At 45.4% G+C, this 19,978-nt stretch overlaps 1 protein-coding gene across 1 annotated transcript in view; it reads left to right on the forward strand.

The window, feature by feature from the left end:
* Nucleotides 1-19,978, forward strand: part of MLPH (melanophilin) — a 643,600-nt gene that overhangs the window by 553,597 nt on the left and 70,025 nt on the right. Inside the window, exons 10-11 of the mRNA XM_030209662.1 lie at nt 4,389-4,481; nt 4,761-4,859. Coding sequence (XP_030065522.1) covers nt 4,389-4,481; nt 4,761-4,859 — 192 coding nt within the window. The remainder of the gene's footprint in view (nt 1-4,388; nt 4,482-4,760; nt 4,860-19,978) is intronic.

Consider the following 19,978-nt stretch of genomic DNA (forward strand, 5'->3'; position numbering starts at 1 on the left):
TTGTTTGTTTAGTGTTTTGTGCTCTATATCAAGAGGGCCCGACCTATTTAAAAGAGCTATTGGTGCCCTATGAACTGTCCAAGTTATTGTGCTCTTCACAGCAAAATCTACTTCAATTGCTGAGTAATTAAGTGGGCCTCTCACAAAGGCGTTCTAGAATTTTAACATGCGCTAAACACTAGAAATGCCCATATTTTCCTATGGGCGTCTCTAGCATTTAGCGTATGCTAAAAATGCTACCACACCTTCGTAAAAGACCTCCTAAGTTAGTATCTACTTCAAACTGTAAGAACATATCAGGTGATATTTAAATTGATCATATCATCACCATGGAGACCTGTATGTGCTGCAGATACTACTACTACTACTACTATTTAGCATTTCTATAGCGCTACAGTACTCTGTAAGTTATGCATGTAAGTATCACCCTCGCTCCGCCCAAGTTATACCCATGGTACATCCTCCTTGCAAATATGCACTATAAGTTAAACAGGTATTTCCAGAAGAGCATTTAGTTAGAATTTTGGCAGTTATGTATGTGTGTGCACACGTATGCATGTAAATGCCTTTATTCCTAACATATGTGTACATAAGTAATGCCATACTGGGAAAAGACCAAAGGTCCATCAAGCCCAGCATCCTGTCCCCGACAGCGGCAAATCCAGGTCAAGGGCACCTGGCAGCTTCCCAAACGTACAATCATTCTATACATGTTATTCCCGAAATTGTGGATTTTTCTTAAGTCAATTTAGTAGCGGTTTATGGACTTGTCCTTTAGGAAACCGTCCAAACCTTTTTTAAACTCTGCCAAGCTAACCGCCTTCACCACGTTCTCCAGCAACGAATTCCAGAGTTTAATTACGTGTTGGGTGAAGAAAACTTTTCTCCTATTTGTTTTAAATGTACTACACTGTAGTTTCATCGCATGCCCCCTAGTCCTACTATTTTTGGAAAGCGTTAACAGACGCTTCAAGTCCACCTGTTCCACTCCACACATTATTTTATATACAGTACCTCTATCATGTCTCCCCTTAGCCGTCTCTTCTCCAAGCTGAAAAGCCCTAGAGGGGCATAATCAAATGCGAACGCCCATCTCCATGGGCGTCTATGTCCGAGAACGGGTACGTGAAGGGGAGGGACAGACCGTAGTTTCGAAAAAAATGGGCGTCCATCTTTTGTTTCGAAAATACGGTTTGTACGGACCAAAATGCCATGGATTTAGTCGTTTGTGAGCTGGGCGTTTGTTTTTTTTAGCGATAATGGAAAATAAAAACACCCAGCTCAGAAATGTCCTAATCCAAGCCATTTGGTTGTGGGAGGGGCCAGGATTCGTAGTACACTCGCCCCCCTGACATGCCAGGACACCAACTGGACACCCTAGAGGTCAGTACGGTGGACTTCAGAAAATGCTCCCACATGCATAGCTCCCTTACCATGGGTGCTGAGCCCCCAACCCCCTCCCCCAAAACCCACTACCCACAAATGTACAACACTACCATAGCTCTTAGGGGTGAATGGGGCACCTATAGGTGGGTACAGTGGGTTTTGGAGGCCTCCCATTTACCAGCACAAGTGTTACAGGTAGGGGGGGATGGGCCTGGGTCCACCTGCCTGAAGTGCACTGCGGTACCCACTAAAAGTGCACCAGGGACCTGCATACACGCAGGTCTCTAGGACTTGTTGCTGCTGTATAACCTTGGCACACCAGTTGACACCTGAAGACTAATCTCTTTGAAAAAGTCCTTTATTTGAATAAGCACGTTTACTCACAGTTAACCGCAGATCACAGGTTGTGCCCCACTGGCAACGAGTCTCACTGGTACTAAGATTAGCAGTAGGTCCGAGCTGGCAGAATGGTAAGAACTAAGTGCTGTAATGTGGCTAACACATGAAAGGGATCTAAAACTGTGTTACAAAAATGGCCACTACCTCATGGACTACCGGAATCAAAACAGGGCATACTTTGACCCAGTTAGCAGGGGGGAAAGCACCATGGGAGTAGAGCCTACCAACTACCAGCATCGTGAGCATTTAACACAAGCTACTGGAATCACAGAGCCCAATACCCTACACCCACCACAATGCATTGCTGATGTGACTCTGCAGTGTCCTTAACAGAAAAGGTGTCACACTCACCCGAGAGCCACATCAGAACCAGGGAAAGGCTGTCAGAGGATAGAACACATTCTGCTGTCATGGAGGTGGGTACGGCATTTGAGGCTGGCATAGAGGCTGGAAAAAAAGTTTGTAAAGTGGGGTTTTTTTTGGTGGGAGGGGGTTAGTGACCACTGGGGGAGTCAGGGGAGCTGATCCCCGATTCCTTCCGGTGGTCATCTGGTCAGTTGGGGCACTTTTTAGGGACCTGGACCTGAAAAAAAGGGTCCAAATAAAGCGGCCCAAATTCTCGTCCAAAACGCCCTTCTTGTTTCGATTATCAGCTAAAGACGCCCATGTCTCCTCGGCCGATAACCACGCCCCAGTCCTGCCTTTGAAGACGACCAAAATCGGCTTTCGATTATACCGATTTGGTCGCACATGGGAGAAAGACGCCTATCTGCCGATTTGGATCGAAATATGGGCGTCTTTCTCTTTCGAAAATAAGCTGGCTAGCCTCCTTGGTCTTTCTTCATAGAGAAGTCGTTCCATCCCCACTATCATTTTCGTCGCCCTTCACTGCACCTTTTCCAATTCCACTATATCTTTCTTGAGATGCGGCGACCAGAATTGGACACAATACTCAAGGTGCGGTCGCACCATGGAACGATACAACGGCATTATAACATCCTCACACCTGTTTTCTATACCTTTCCTAATAATACCCAACATTCTATTCGCTTTCCTAGCCACAGCAGAACGTTTCAGTGTATTATCAATGACGACACCCAGATCCCTTTCTTGGTCCATAACGCCTAACGTGGAACCTTGTATGACATAGCTATAATTCGGGTTCTTTTTTCCCACATGCATCACCTTACACTTGCTCACATTAAACATCATCTGCCATTTAGCCGCCCAGTCTCCCAGTCTCGTAAGGTCCTTCTGTAATCCTCTTGCGAATTAACGACTTTGAATAACTTTGTGTCATCAGCAAATTTAATTACCTCGCTAGTTACTCCCAACTCTAAATCATTTATAAATATATTAAAGAGCAGTGGTCCTAGCACTGAACCCTGAGGAACCCCACTAACTACCCTTCTCCATTGTGAATACTGCCCATTTAACACCACTCTCTGTTTCCTATCCTTCAACCAGTTTTTAATCCACAATAGGACATTTCTTCCTATCCCATGACCCTCCAATTTCCTCTGTAGCCTTTCATGAGGCACCTTGTCAAATGCCTTTTGAAAACCAGATACACAATATCAACCGGCTCCCCTTTGTCCACATGTTTGTTTACTCCTTCAAAGAATTGAAGTAAATTGGTCAGGCAAGATTTCCCCACACTAAAGCTGTACTGACTTGGTCTCAGTAATCCATGTCCTTGGATGTGCTCTGTAATTTTGTTTTTAATAATAGCCTCTACCATTTTCCCCGGCACCGACGTCAGACTCACCAGTCTATAATTTCCCGGATCTCCCCTGGAACCTTTTTAAAAAATGGGCGTTACATTGGCCACCCTCCAATCTTCCGGTACCACGCTCGATTTTAAGGATAAATTGCATATCACTAACAGTAGCTCCACAAGTTCATTTTTCAGTTCTATCAGTACTCTAGGATGAACCATCCGGTCCAGGTGATTTGCAACTCATCAGTTTGCCGAACTGCCCCATTACGTCCTCCAGGTTTACCGTGAATTTAGTAAGTTTCTCCAAATTGTCCGCTTGAAATACCATTTCTGACACCGGTATCCAACCCAAATCTTCCTCGGTGAAGACTGAAGCAAAGAATTCATTTAATCTCTCCGCTATATCTTTGTCTTCCTTGATCGCCCCTTTTACCCCTCGGTCATCCAGCGGCCCAACCGATTCTTTTGCCGGCTTCCTGCTTTTAATATACTGAAAAACATTTTTACTATGTTTTTTTGCCTCTACTGCTATCTTTTTTTCGTAATCCCTCTTGACTTTCTGTATGTAATTGGCACGCCAAAGTTAGCACCTGTGTTATAGAATCACCCCCACACAAGCTTGTACATGTGTAAGCTTAACCATATATCAGTTGAGCAATCCTATAATAGCTTGATTCAGTATGTAAAGCACTGGTTTACCCATAGGGATGCTTTTGGATATCATCTTAAATGAGTCATCTGGCTATGCACACTTTTTGAAATATACAAAATTTTCTTTTAGATGTTAATGTTTCTATTTAAGAGATACATTCAAACTTATCTAGTCTCAATTAAAAATGTGTATAATGTTGACGTTTATTTAAGATTTTTGCATTTTACTTAGGTTTCTGATATAGAATCACGCATTGCAGCTCTTAGTTCTGCTGGGCTCACTGTTACACCAACAGAAAAAGCAAGAAAGACATCACCTCTGAAGGTAAACTAAAAAAAAAAAAAAACAGCAAAAGAATTCTGCTGCTTACAAAGTCTTGTAAAGGGCATAGACATGACTTCATAGTCCTCGATGTCTCCCATTGTTCTTAATGGAAATTCCTGTGGGACTTTACAGGACAAGCGTCAGTGTTCACCTTTTTCCCTAATCCTGATATTGTGGAATTACAACAGTACCCAGGTATAAGCCTTTCTGCCATTAGATTCAAAGATCACCAACATTTCTAGTCTGTTGCTAATTCTTCTGTATTTTCTGTCTTCCAAGACACCTTCTCCATTCATCTCCAGATACATGGAAAACTTCCAGGAAGTCCAAACTCCAGAAGCTGGGAACATGACTTCATCATCAAATGAAATCAACAAAGTAAGTATAATTACACTTCAAATCATTGTTCTTGTTGCTCCCATAGTACTGCAATGAAAGTACCTATGATCTTATTTGATAAATGCTTTATCCATTGCTACCACTGTTGCAAACACACCTTCCAAGTGTGGTCATTTCTTATGTACAGTGAAACCTTGGTTTTCGTCGATAATCCGTCCGAAAATAATCAGCGAAAACCGATGAAAACCGAGACAATAAGAAATCACACAACGAGAAACAACGCAGTGTGGGACAAACTACGAAATTCTTATTTGCAATCTGTTGTCTGAGAGCTGGCAGTGATCACACAACGAGAAACAACGCCCCAGAAGAACACCGCAAGAGAACGCAAAATTAGCAGCGTGGGCACGCCGACGAAATCTGAAGCAACCAACAAAAACCGAGACAAATTTTTCGCTAATAAATTCAACGAAAACCGAAAACGATGAAATCCAAAGTCAACGAAAACCGAGGTTTCACTGTATTTCATATAATCTTGCATCTATTTGTTTGGGCCAGAGATATTATCTGCACAAAAAGCAGGTACTTTTTCCTGTAGTTTGCCAACATTCCATTACCTCCTAGGATCTTACAGACATACAGTGGCGTAGCAAGGGCGGGGTGGTGGGGGTGGTCCGCCCCGGGTGTTAGCAGGTGGGGGGTGCTCGGCTCCCGCTGCTCCCCTGCCTTTAAAAAAAATTTGTGAAGCGGAGTCGCAGGCAGGCAGCGCCTCGCGTCTGCCCTGCTTGTAAAAGAAGTAAACCTTCTCCTCATCGTTGGGCCTTTCTTCATTGGGTCCCGCCCTCCTCTGAGGTAACTTCCTATTTCTGCGAGGGCGGGACCCAGTGAAGAAAGGCCCGACAACGACGAGGAGGTTTACCTCTTTTACAAGCAGGGCAGATTAAAGGCGCTGCCTGCCTGCGACTCCGCTTCACAAAATGTTTTTTTTAAGGCAGGGTGGGAGCAGGAGAAGAGGCTTTCTCGACGGAGCTCACTGGTAGACAGGTTGGGGTGGGGGTTCTCAGATGGGAGAGGAGAGGGGTGTTGTGGGGGTTCCCGGATGGGATGGGGAGGGGTGTTGTGGGGGTTCCCGGAGGGGAGGGGGTTCTCAGATGGGAGAAGGGGACTGGGGTGGGGTGGGGGTTCTCAGAAGGGGAGAGGGTTCTCAGATGGGAGAAGGGGACTGGGGTGGGGTGGGGGTTCTCAGATGGGGAGGGGAGTTGAGGGGGTTCTCAGATGGGAGAAGGGGACTGGGGTTGGGAGGGGGTTCTCAGATGGGAGAAGGGGGCTGGAACTGGGGTCTGAGAACGGATCATGAGGGAAAATGGGGGCATGCCTGGGTCAGGTGGGAGAATGGGTTGGGCTGAAAAGGGGGGCCCTAATGCAAGGCATGTGGATGAAGGGGGCTGGAACTGGGGGCTGAAAAGGAGGGTAGGTGGGATAAGGGGCTAGTACTGGGACTAGGGGCTGAAAAGGGGCAGGGGCTGGGACTGGGGGCTGAAAAGGAGACAGGGAGAAGTGGCTGGGGCAGAAGCTCGGGACTGGTGAGAGAAAAGGGCTGGGGTTGAAACTGGTGGCTGAAAAGGGGACAGGGAGAAGTGGCTGGGGGCTGAAGCTCAGGACTGGTGGGAGAAAAGGGCTGGGCTGAAACTGGGGACTGGTGGGATAGTGGGGCTGGAACTGGGGGCTGAAAAAAGGGGCAGAGAGAGGGGACAGATGTTGGATGGAAGGTGGAGTGAGAGGGAGGGCAGACCCTGGATGGTTGGGAGGGCAAATGGTGGATTGAAGGAGCAGAGAGAAAGGGCAGACAGTGGATGGAAGGGATAGAAAGGGCAGACAGTGAATGGAAGGGGGAGAGAGAGAGGGCAGACAGGGGCAGATGGTGGATGGAAGGGGCAGAGATAGAGGGCAGATGTAGATGGAAGGCGCAGGGAGAGAGGGCAGACATTGGATGGAAGGGACAGCAGAGAGGGCAGACACTAGATGGCAGAGAGAGAACTAAGAAGGATGCTGGATGGAAGGAAGACAGTGAAAAGAAGATGAGGAAAGCAGAAACCAGAGACAACAAACTAAATAAAATATATATTTTTTTACTTTATGATAAAGTAGTATTATAGCTGTGTTAATAAATGTTTATAATAGAACATGTAAACAAGGTAATCTTTTTATTGGACTAATTTTATATTTGTTAATTTGTAAAGTGGTGATTGGTACATGTTTTTCAAATTTACATCTGCTGTCTTTATATTTTGCACAGTACTAGGGGACATTTTCTGTTTCTGTGGTGTTGCATTGTATGCAGAGTCTGGTATCTTGGGGGTTGTTTAATTTTTGTCTAAATAGAAAGTTTATTATTATTCTATAGTGGATTAGGGTGTATCTGTGTTTGTGAAAAAGACATGGCTTTCAGTTGACATTGACTGTGTAGGATCGACGATCTGTACTATTCTGTCTGGTTTCGTTTTACAATAGGCGAATTAATGTTCTAGTGCTCACTGTAGTGTTTAAGATGCTTTCCTTTTTCTTGTGTGATTCGTAGAAATGACTGCTTATGGTATGGTAGAATTGCTCTATAGGTCCTGAGTGTTTTCTATTCTCGGCATGCCTAGTACTAGATTTTGGAGGGGGGGGGGTGTTAAAAAACGACCGGCCCCGTGTGTCAACTACCCTAGCTACGCCACTGCAAACATATTACCCAATCACAATCTGCTATTCCTCCATGTAACACAGTCTTGATCAGTGTTTCTGGTGCTGTTATCCAGAGATGCCAGGGGTAGCCTATCCCAAAGAGTGACATTCAACACCACAGTGAGTGAGATTGAAGTCCTCTTTCCTGTTAAATCTGGCGTTCTTTTCATCTTTCTTTTAAATTAAATTGTAAACTGCATAGAAAGCCATCCAATTAGGTGGTATAGCAAATTTTAAATAACTTGAAACGTCTAGAGGTGTGTGATAGGATGGGTGGTGGCTGGCCGCAGGGACTCAAAGAATACCGGTACACATGAGTTGCAAGTAAAATAACTATGCTTTATTTTTAATTACAAGTGGTTAAAACCTGTTTTGCCACAGACAAGTTAAAGGGATTAAAAGTGTCTTCAGTTCATGCAATAAATTCCTGACAGAGCCCCACAAATCTCCCTGTATACTTAGTCTGTGCTGTAAAGGTTAATCAAAAACACAGGTCTGGCCCTGGCCAAGCCTCAGGACGCTTCAGTTCACAAGATTTCAAGACACACTTGCCTACCTTTATCAAGCTTAAGTACATAAGCATCACCATGCCGGGACAGACCAAAGGTCCATCCAGCCCAGCACCCTGTCTCCGACAGCGGCCAAAAGAACAAACAATTTATCCCGCCCATCCCAGAAATAGTGGATTATACCCATGTCCATTCAATAACATTCTATGGCCTTTTCCTCCAGGAAGCCATCCAAACCTTTTTTAAAGTCCGCTAAGTCAACCGCCTTAACCACTTTTTCCAGCAACGAATTCCAGAGTCTAACTACGCGTTGAGTGAAGAAACATTTCCTCCGATTCATTTTAAATTTACTACACTGCAGCTTCATCACATGCCCCCTTGTCCTAGTATTTTTGGAAAGCGTAAACAGACACTCCACATCGACCCGTTCCATTTAACACATTATCTTATAGACCTCTATCAAATCTCCCCTCAGCCGCCTTTTCTCCAAGCTGAAGAGCCCCACCTTCTTCAGCCTTTCCTCATAGGGAAGTCGTCCCATCCCCTGTATCATCTTTGTCGCCCTTCTCTGCACCTTTTCTAATTCCACAATATCTTTTTTGAGGTGTGGCGACCAGAATTGAACAAAATACTCGAGGTGCGGTCGCACCATGGAGCAATACAATGGCAGAATAATATCCTCATTTTTGTTTCCATCCCTTTCCTAATAATACCCAACATTCTATTTGCTTTCCTAGCTACAGCAGCACATTGAGCAGAAGGTTTCAATGCATAATCAATGACGACACCTAGATCCCTTTCTTGGACCGTGACTCCTAACACTGAACCCTGCATGACGTAGTTATAGTTTGGGTTCCTCTTTCCCTCATGCATCACTTTGCACTTGTTCACATTAAACGTCATCTGCCATTTAGATGCCCAGTCTCCAAGTCTCGTAAGGTCCTCTTGTAATTTTTCACAATCTTCCCGCGATTTGATGACTTTGAATAACTTTATGTCATCAGCAAATTTGATTACCTCACTAGTTACCCCCATCTCTAGGTCTTTTATGAATATGTTAAAAAGCAGAGGTCCCAGCACAGATCCCTGAGGGACCCCACTAACTACCCTTCTCCATTGCGAATATTGGCCTTTTAACCCTACTCTCTGTTTCCTATATTTCAACCAGTTTTTAATCCACAGTAAGACACTACCTCCGATCCAATGTCCCTCTAATTTCCTCTGTAGTCTTTCATGAGGGACCTTATCAAATGCCTTCTGAAAATCTAGATACAGAATATCAACTGGCTCACCTTTGTCCACATGTTTGTTTTCCCCTTCAAAGAAACGCAGCAGATTGGTGAGACAAGACTTCCCTTCACTAAATCCATGTTGACTTTGTCCCATTAGTCCATGCTTTTGAATGTGCTCTGTAATTTTGTTCTTGATAATAGTCTCTACCATTTTGCCCGGCACCGACATCAGACTCACCGGTCTAAAATTTCCCAGATCTCCTCTGGAACCTTTTTTAAATATCGGCGTTACATTGGCCACCCTCCAATCTTCCGGTACCATGCTGGATCTTAAGGATAAATTACAAATCACTAACAGTAGCTCTGCCAGCTCATTTTTTAGTTCTATCAGTACCCTGGGATGAATACCATCCGGTCCAGGAGATTTGCTACTCTTCAGTTTACAGAACTGCTCCATTACGTCTTCCAGGTTTACAGATATTTCGTTAAGTTTTTCCGACTCGTCAGCCTCGAATACCCTGTCTGGCACCGGTATCCCTCCCAAATCTTCCTCGGTGAAGACCGAGGCAAAGAACTCATTTAGTTTTTCTGCTATTTCTTTGTCTTTCTTGATTGCCCCTTTTACACCCCGGTCGGATGGATACACCACTGGATAGTGGGCCAACCAATTCTTTTGCCGGCTTCCTGCTTTTAATGTATTAAAAAAATTTTACTATCAGTTTTCACCTCTAGTGCTATCTTTCTTTCAAAATCCCTCTTTGCCTTTCTTATCAGCGCTTTGCATGTGACTTGACATTCCTTATGCCGCTTCTTATTTTCTTCATTCGGTTCCTTCTTCCATTTTCTGAAGGATTCCTTTATAGCTCCAGTAGCCTCCTTTACCTCATTTTTTAACCACGCCGGCTGTCGTTTAGATTTCCTTCCTCCATTTCTGATACATGGAATATGTTTCGCCTGGGCCTCCAGGACGGTGTTTTTGAACAGCATCCATGCCTGTTGTAGGTTTCTAACCCTCTCAGTCGCTCCTCTAAGTTTTTTTTTTACCGTTCTTCTCATTTTATCATAGCTTCCTTTTTTAAAGTTAAACGCTAACATATTTGACTTCCTATGTTTACCTTTTTGAAAGCAAATTTCAACGGCGATCATGTTATGATCACTGTTGTCAAGAGGCCCCCGGACCGTTACCTCCCGTACCAGATCATGCGTGCCACAAATGACTAAGTCTAGAATTTTTCCTTCTCTCATCGGCTCCTGTACCAGCTATTCCATAAAGTTGTCCTTTATTTCATCAAGGAAGTTTATCTCCCTAGCATGCCCTGATGTTACATTAACCCAGTCTATATGGGGGTAATTAAAATCACCCATTATTATTGTTTTGCCTACTTTATTAGCGTCACTAATTTCCTTTAAGAAATCAGGTGTGGTACCGGAAGATTGGAGGGTGACCAATGTATCGCCGATTTTTAAAAAGGGTTCCAGAGGAGATCCGGGAAATTATAGACCGGTGAGTCTGACGTCGGTGCCGGGAAAAATGGTGGAGGCTATTATTAAAATTAAAATTACAGAGCACATACAAAAGCATGGGCTACTAAGATAAAGTCAGCACGGATTTAGTGAAGGGAAGTCTTGCCTCACAAATCTACTGCATTTTTTTGAGGGGGTGAACAAACATGTGGACAAAGGGGAGCCGGTCAATATTGTATATCTAGATTTTCAGAAGGCATTTGACAAAGTGCCTCATGAAAGGAAACTGGAGAGTCATGAGATCGGAGGCAGTGTATTATTATGGATTAAGAGCTGTTTAAAAGATAGCAAGCAGAGAGTAGGGTTGAATGGTCATTATTCTCGATGGAGAAGGGTAGTTAGTGGGGTCTCTCAGGGGTCTGTGCTGGGACCTCTGCTTTTTAACGTATTTATAAATGACCTTGAGATGGGAGTAACTAGTGAGGTAATTAAATTCGCAGATGACACAAAGTTATCCAGGGTCGTCTCGTCGCGGGAGGAGTGTGAAAGATTACAAGAGGACCTCGTGAGACTGGGGAATTGGGCGTCCAAATGGCAGATGAAGTTCAACGTTGGCAAGTGCAAAGTGATGCACGTGGGAAGGAGGAACCCGAATTACGGCTATGTCATGCAAGGTTCCGCTTTAGGAGTTACGGACCGAGAAAGGGATCTGGGAGTCATCATGGATAGGATGTTGAAATCTTCCGCTCAATGTGCTGCGGCGGCTAAGAAGGCGAACAGAATGTTGAGTATTATTAGAAAAGGGATGGAAAACAAGTATGAGGATCAGGGGCGTAGCCACGGGTGGGCCTAGGTGGGCCGGGGCCCACCCACTTTGGCCTCAGGCCCACCCAGCAACGGTGCATGCTGCAGGCCTTCTTTCCCTCGGGCCCTCCCTCCCCTTCGGGCAGCGCCGCAGTCTACCTGAACAGGAAAGCTGCACGGCACCGGGTCGTCCTGCCGCTACGCTGCTGCCCTCTGCTCCAGTCATCATCTTTCTGGCACAGAGTTCTTCTGCTGCTTATCTGCAGCGGATCCGCGCGCTGCCAGGGCTGTATGCTGCTGCGACTGCTTCCTCTGCGCTGGCCCCGCCTTCCGCCTCTTCATGTTGAACATGGCATTGAGGTGAGAGAAAGGAAGGATGGAGAGATGGTGGGAGGGAGAGAGAGATGTTAAACCAGGGGCTCAAGGCAGGGAGTGGGAGAAAAGTTGGACATGAAGAAGGAAAGGAGAGATGCACAAGCGGGGGAGGGGAGAAAGAGGGAAGATGGATCCAGGAAGAGAAGATAGACAATGGATGGTAGGGAAGAGAAAGGGAAAATGCTGGACAATGGGGGAAGGGAGAGGGAACAGGAAGATGCTGGTGGTGGGAGGTAAAAGGTATAGGGAAATAGGCTATGAGGGCGAGGAGGGTAGAAAGAGGGAACAGATGCTTGGCTGGGAGGGGGGGAGAGAGAAAATTTTGTGCCCACCCACATTGTGCTCAGGCCCACCCAAAATTGGCTGTCTGGCTACGCCACTGATGAGGATGTTATAATGCCGTTATATCGCTCCATGGTGCGACCGCACCTGGAGTATTGTGTTCAGTTCTGGTCGCCTCATCTCAAAAAAGATATAAAGGAATTGGAGAAGGTGCAGAGAAGGGCGACGAAAATGATAAAAGGGATGGGACGACTACCTTATAAGGAGAGGTTAAGAAGGCTAGGACTCTTTAGCCTGGAGAAAAGGCAGCTGAGGGGTGATATGATAGAGGTCTACAAAATAATGAGTGGGGTAGAGCGGACAGATGTGAAGCGTTTGTTTACGCTTTCTAACTTTAATAGAACCAGGGGACACAAGATGAAATTAGAATGTGGTAGGTTTAAAACAAATTGGAGAAAGTTTTTCTTTACTCAGCGCTTGGTTAGACTCTGGAACTCATTGCCGGAGAAGGTAGTGATGGCAGCTGGCCTTGCTGAGTTTAAAGGGGGTCTGGACAGATTCATGAAGGAAAAGTCCATTGATCGTTATTAAATTTTGGGATTTTGTCAGGTTCTTGGGGCCTGGATTGGCCGCTGTCGGAGACGGAGTGCTGGGATTGATGGACCTTTAGTCTTTTCCCAGCGTGGCAGTGCTTATGTACTTATGTACTGCGTCCGTCTGCTCATCCTGGTCGGGCGGACGGTAGTACACCCCTATCACCATCCTTTTCCCCTTAACACTTGGAATTTCAATCCACAATGATTCCAAGGGGTCTTTTGTTTCCTGCAGAATTTTCAATCTATTTGATTCAAGGCTCTCGTTAATATACAGTGCTACTCCTCCCCCAATCCGGTCCACCCTATCACTACTATATAATTTGTACCCCGGTATGACAGTGTCCCACTGGTTATCCTCCTTTCACCAGGTCTCAGAGATGCCTAATATGTCCAATTCTCCCATCTTTTGTCTTGGGCTCCTGGCATTTGCATATAGACACTTCAAGCTAGGCGTGTTATTCCTTATTATAGCATGTTGATTACTTGACAGTACTAATTTGCTCTCTTTTGTCCGGTTTATGTTTTTTTTTTTTATTTATGGACATTGAATCCACTACAGTCTCTTTTTCATACTCACTATCAATAAATCCTGTCTTCTTAGTTTGGGCGATATCTTTGCAAGATACCTTGTTCCGAACCATACGCTTTTGTGCGACTGTCGGCCTTCCCCCATTCCTAGTTTAAAAGCTGCTCTATCTCTTTTTTAAATGTTGATGCCAGCAGCCCAGTTCCATCCCGGTTAAGGTGGAACCCATCCTTTCGGAATAGGTTCCCCCTTCCCCAGAATGTTGCCCAGTTCGTGACAAATCTAAAACCCTCCTCCTTGCTTCTGCTGCTTTTCCCTGGGCCTGTCCACAGGTACTGCACTTCCACTTAAGGCATCCGTTTGAGGGCTGCTTCTGTTCTCTTAGCTTTCTCTCAGGTACTTCAATCCTATTTGGAACATCCTTGGAGGCAGGGGCAGCCCAAGGCAATCTGCTGCCTGAGGCAAGGGATGAGATGGCAGCCCTGGCCCCCCAGCATCCTGCCCCTGTAAGATAATCACAGATAATAAATTACCTGTTTCCAGGTTCCCCAAGCTGAACTATCTGCTAGCAAATAATCCTGTACTAGGTCTAGGGGTGGGACACTTGGAACCTAGCCAAATACTTCCGTTAGAAAGATCTGCAGCTCAGTGGCGTAGCCAGACTGCCAATTTTGGGTGGGCCTGAACCCAAAGTGGGTGGGCACAAAATTTTCTCTCTACCCCCCTCCCCCAGCAAAATTTAGTCACACTTTTCAGTGAGCTTTCAGAGGCCAAAACCTCCTGCCTCAGGTCAGTATAATGCTGTTACGGTATCCTCTCCTGACCTAAGGAAGGAAGTATTGGTCTCTGAAACTTTATTAACACAGGTACCATATTACTTTATCCTAAATTAAAAATAAAATTATTTTCTTTACCTTTCTTGTATGGCCATTTACTTTTTCTCATTGTGTTGCTCCCAGTCTCTAGATTCTGCTTTCCTTCGTCTTTCTCTTGCCAGGGTTTCCTGTCCATTCATCACCTATGGCTTTTCATCTTTTCCTCACCCTTGTTCTCCACATGCCCCTTCCTCTTATTCTCCAGTCTTTCCCTACTCTGTCCTCTCCCTCTTTCCATCCAGCAGCTCCCCTCTTTCTCTCCCCATCCTTCCAGTGTCTCCCCTCTTTCTTTTGCATCCAGCGTCTCCTTTTTCTCCCTACCCTTCCATCCAGTGTCTTCCCTCTTTCTCTCCTTATCCTTCCACTCATCTACCCTCTCTCCTGATCCTTCCATCTAGTGTCTCTATCTCCCCTCTCCTTCTATCCAGTGTCTATCTCTCTACCCTTTTCTGTTCAGTCTCCTCCCTCTCCACATCCTTCTAGTTTCTCCCCTTTCTCTCTGCATCCTTTCATCCATCTCCCCTCTTTCTCTCCCTATCCTCCCATGTCCAGCAGCTCTCTTCCCTCTAGTCCCTTCTTCCTCTTCCTTCCTTGTCCAGCAGCTCTCCAGCCCCTTCCTCCTCTCCCTCCCATGTCCAGCAGCTCTCTCCCTTCCATCCAATCCCCTCCTCTTCATCCCATGTCCAGCAGCTTCTCCCTTCCCTCCAGTCCCTTCTTCCTCTCCCTCCCATGTCCCAGCAGCTTCTCCCTTCCCTCCAGTCCCTTCTTCCTCTCCCTCCCATGTCCCAGCAGCTTCTCCCTTCCCTCCAGTCCCTTCTTCCTCTCCCTCCCATGTCCCAGCAGCTCTCTCTTCCTTCCCTCAAGTCCGTTCTTCCTCTCCCTCCTATGTCCCAGCAGCTCAGCCACTTCCCCCCCAGGCCAGCGAATCCACATCCTTCCCGCGCTGTCGCTGCCCTTTTGTCCCGCGGAGGCAGCATTCAGCGTTTCCTTCCTGCCCTGTCTTCTCCCCAGGCTCCGCTGCATCGTCCCTGCAAGTGGAATCCTTTTCCTTTTCGGCCGTCGCACTGCGCTGCCATACACACAGGCAGCTTCGCTCCTCCCCCGCCGCATCCATTCTGGCCCTCTCTGATGCACTTCCTATTAGGGCCGGATGATCATGGTGGGGGAGGAGCGAAGCTGCCTGTGTGTATGGCAGCGCAGCGCGACGGCCGAAAAGGAAAAGGATTCCACTGGGATGATGCAGCGGAGCCTGGGGAGAAGACAGTACAGGAAGTAAACGCTGAACGCTGCCTCCGCCGGACAAAAGGGCAGCGACAGCATACGAAGGATGGGCGGGCCTGGAGGGAAAATGGGTGGGCCTGGGCCCGTCTAGGCCCACCCGTAGCTACGCCCCTGCTGCAGCTGTGAACGCAGGCTGATATATATATTAGATTTATTATGGTATATCAGGTAAGAAAATATAGCTAAGGTATACAAAATAGAACTCTGCAGAGCTTTGGCTGAATACAAAATTACTGGCTGATAAAACTTACACTCATACGTCACACTACTAAACACTAATTCTTACTGGTTACCAGATAATATTACACCACTGATAAGTCACACTATGTTACGAGGTAGTACAGTTATTAGCAGCTTCTCCTGATCACAAGTATGACGGCACCAGCCTTCTGCTCAGGTAAATACCACTAACTAGCCCCCGACTATTAGGAAATGAATCACCGTGTTTCTCACCAGGCTGACCTCAGGGTCGTCTTCCGGGAATGCAAGGGACACCTCACAGACTCAAGCTGATATGCAGCGAGTCTTAGTCAGAGCTGGAATAGAACTCTATACAGCTGAACCACGATACTTTCCTCCAGATACACAGTTCATCAGTTGGTGGACCTTATTAGTGTTGCAGGAATTACCACTATTGTTAGCAGAATCTGTGGTACTTCAGGAGTCAAACACCACACACCAGAATGAGAGAGAACTCTTCTTTATTTGCCAGCAAACAAAGTAGGACATCAGCTCTAGGTCTCTCCTTCTCTTCAGCTCTCTGTGTCTTGTCTCTCTCGTCTCAGCTCCTTCTCTTCTTCTAACGTAAGCTGCTTCTGCTCCCAGTTATATAGGGTCCTACACCTCTCTAGCCCCCCTTTCTCACCAGATGGTAAAGAATAGATTGATTACCCTGTCTTGAACTAATTATTGCTACACATTACTTAAAAATATCAGTTACATAGGTTTGAGATATTTCCTAAACTGACCTATGACCTGGGGCCTCTCAAACTAGACAATGTGGCACCTATCTCCTGCATTTTATTATTATTCACATAATCCCAGTCATAGCTTAAACTGGGTTCATTGAGGGGCCAATCTTACTTAATGGCACACAGACATGGTTTGTTATTACTTTCAGAAGACCAGTCCTACACTTAGTTATAATTCATCAAGGAGAAGAGAGTTGACTTTCCCTGACCTCTTTCACCTAGCTAGGACTGTGGGTAATTCAAACCAGATGATGACCTCTTAAACTGCAGACAAAGCCCACTTGAAAAGTCAGACACTGATGTAACACTGAATTGAAAAGATATTCTACATAGAAATAGAACTTATTAATTAAACAATAAAACATATTTTAAAATAAGCAGAAATCAGAATTCCTTATAAGACAAAATCTAAATCATCTAGAATTATTTAAACCTACACTATCTTCTTCTAAACAGCGTTAAACTGCCTGCGAAACTGTCCAGTATGCCTTGCTCATAATGGCATCCAGATGTGGTAAATATGAACTAACCTTAACAATCCATCACTCAAAAAGGGACAAAGAAAGTTTCATTTCTCTCTGACCTTTCTAACCTCTAGTCTAGCAAAAACTAGACTTCTGAGTAATTAAACCCAGATGGCATTCCTCCACTTTCCAGGACTGAACCAAATTTAAAATTAATATGATTTCTCTGCCCAAGCTGCCTCATTAGGTCTCACTGGTCTTCTTTACACCTCCACCTTCTTCCAAGGCTTCCGACTAACCCCTTGTTCCCGCTCTTCCCAGTACCTCTTGGTTCGGTGGCTGCAGGAACCAATCTGGATCTTTCTCGGCTCCCTGCCTGGCAAGAACAGTCCGTTGTTCTTGACCTTCAAGTTGTTACATTTGGGTATTCATTTTCTGTTTCTCACCCGCCTTGCTGGAACCAGCCTCTCAGGAGATAAGGAGGGCCTGGTTTGCCCACAGCATAATAGTCAGAACAAAATGCAGTGTGCTGTAGCAGCAACGTATAAATCAATACTATGTGAAAGCTACAGCCTGAAATTATTGGTGTTGTGTTGGTAGAAACAGAGAAAAAGCCCTCAGAAACTGCTGGCAAAATTGCCTACGGTTTAGTGCATGGTCATATATAATTCAGTTTATAACTCACACAGCATTTCTATCATTGGGCAAAAAACTCTGTCACCACAAAATTATACTAGCTAACAGCAATAGTTTTTTAAGTATCAGGCCAAACTCATGACCCGAATTAAATCAGCAAAAAAAGACTAAGTCTGAGGGCTTTTTCTCTGTTTCTACCAACACAACACCAATAATTTCAGGCTGTAGCTTGCCCACAGCATGTCCTTGGAGTTGAGCTTCTGCTGTAATTTTCCACAAGCTGCAAAGCTGTTTCTTGCTGACACAGAGATGTGCGGGTCAGAGTTTACAGCCTCCATTTTGCTGTCATAGGATTATACAGGCCAAGGCCCGCAAGGTGAGACACACAGGGAAATACTCCTCCCCCCCCCCCCCCCCCAACTCCCTCCTTAGAGCTACAGTCAGGGAGTAAGGTGGATGGGGGATGATAGAAAAGCAATTAAGTTTATTACAAAATCATGAAAATACATAAACCATATATACTTTATGCACATAAACCCAAAGTGGAGCAGCCTAATGGAGTCGAATCACACAGAAAAGAAAAATGTCTCATTCATTCCTCCAGGGTGGAACCCTCTGGTGCTGGCAGCCGCCAGGGCTTAGATGCACTCCTCTAAGGCCTGGGGTGAGGAGCATACGTACTCAAAGAGAATATAGAATATAATTATTCATTCACAGAGCATTCCCAGATCTCTCAACAAGAGGTACAGAGCAGAAATACAATGTTTCACTTAACAACTCAACAAACAAACTTTGATGTCAAATCAGTAATAGCAACACAAACTTCCTCCACTACCAGACATCTGCCCTCTTGTTAGCCCCCCAGACCCCTTTACCCAGTTCCATCATCAGACTGGTCTCATCAGCCCCCTTCTCCTATCTGTCCAGCACCACTAAATCCACTGCAGAGAAGAGAGCTCCTTTCTTAGCTCAAGCCACTGGCACCATGCAGGAATTGAAAGTAGAGAACAAATACTTCCTGTACTACACATGAATCAGAAAGTAGATACAGACCATAGAAGTCTGCCGAGCACTGGCTTTGCTTCCCAATTAGTGGTGTTCCTACCTAATCTCCGCTAAGCTCAGTGGTGTGCTGGAAAATTTTTAACAACAGGCTCTTTCTCTGAGCATAGCCAGCCATACAATGTGGAGGGGGGGGGGGGGCGAGGTGGATTGGGGGGCAACACACTCCTCACTTTCCCCTCTGCCCCCCATGTGGGCATGCTAGGCATACCTTTGCTGGTAGAGATGCCGACTATCTTTCTCTTTTGATCTAGGCACAAGAAAAATAAAAGATTTTAAATGCTCCCATGTTTCAACCTAATTCATGTTTAATGTGGGATATAAATGTCATAAATAACTTAAAATATGTAAATAAAGATAGAAACACTGGATGTTGAGCACCCGATTCTCATAATGTCTGTTTTAGTGGCTCTTTACCATGAGAAAAAAATCTTTGCATAATTACAACACACGCTAGAGTGTCCCTATAACCAGCTCCTCCTCCAAATGACACACTAATTACGATTTATAACAAATTACTATTCTACCTATGAAAAGCTGGCATGTTTGAACATATAAGCAGTGGTGTGCTGGAGCCGGCTCTCACCGGCTCTGCAGAGCCGGTTGTTAATTTTTGAACAATTTAGAGAGCCGGTTGTTCTGCTCTCAGCTAGGACTTGAATGGGGTTTATTTTTTCACAAATTGCAGCAGGAGGCTGGGGGCACGCATGCCCAAACACACCAGCTGTCACCTGATATTGGTGCATGCGTGGTGTGTGGCAACCCTACCTCCTCGTGCTGCACTGCAGGCAAGAGGTTCGTGTGCATCATGGAGTTCCTGATTCTCTCTTCCCTGCTGCTGCCCTTCCCACTGCCCCATGCATTGAACTTTGTTTCTTCTCTCCCGTATCCGCTCCCTCTCCCTGCCTCCCTCCTTCAACCTCTTCCCCCCCCCCAGTTCGACCGGATCGTTACTTACTTGCAGGCAGGCAAAGGACACTGTCGGGACCAAGGAGGTTTGAAGTGATGAACTGCAGGCAGCTGATCTACTCCAGGGTAAGAAAGGAAACCAATTTGTTTAATCTTTGTTTTCACTCCCTCCCCCCCCCCCCCCCCCCCCCCACAGCTGTCCTCTAGTGAACTCTCAAACCAAACAAAGCAATCAAACCTACGATCTGCTGCATCCACATTCTCGTTTTTTTTCTTTTTATTCTTGGTCCATCTGTAACAAGTCTAAAGCTGTTTTAATTGGATAGGCAGTGCCTTAAAAGGTGGACAAAAGTTTTTGTTTCGTTTTTTTTTTTATTTATTGGACAGATTTTTTATTTATTTGAAAGCTTTCCATATAATATAAATATCATGAAATAACAATTGA

Source organism: Microcaecilia unicolor, chromosome 7 (genome assembly GCF_901765095.1).
Source record: "Microcaecilia unicolor chromosome 7, aMicUni1.1, whole genome shotgun sequence".
Lineage (NCBI taxonomy): Eukaryota > Metazoa > Chordata > Amphibia > Gymnophiona > Siphonopidae > Microcaecilia > Microcaecilia unicolor.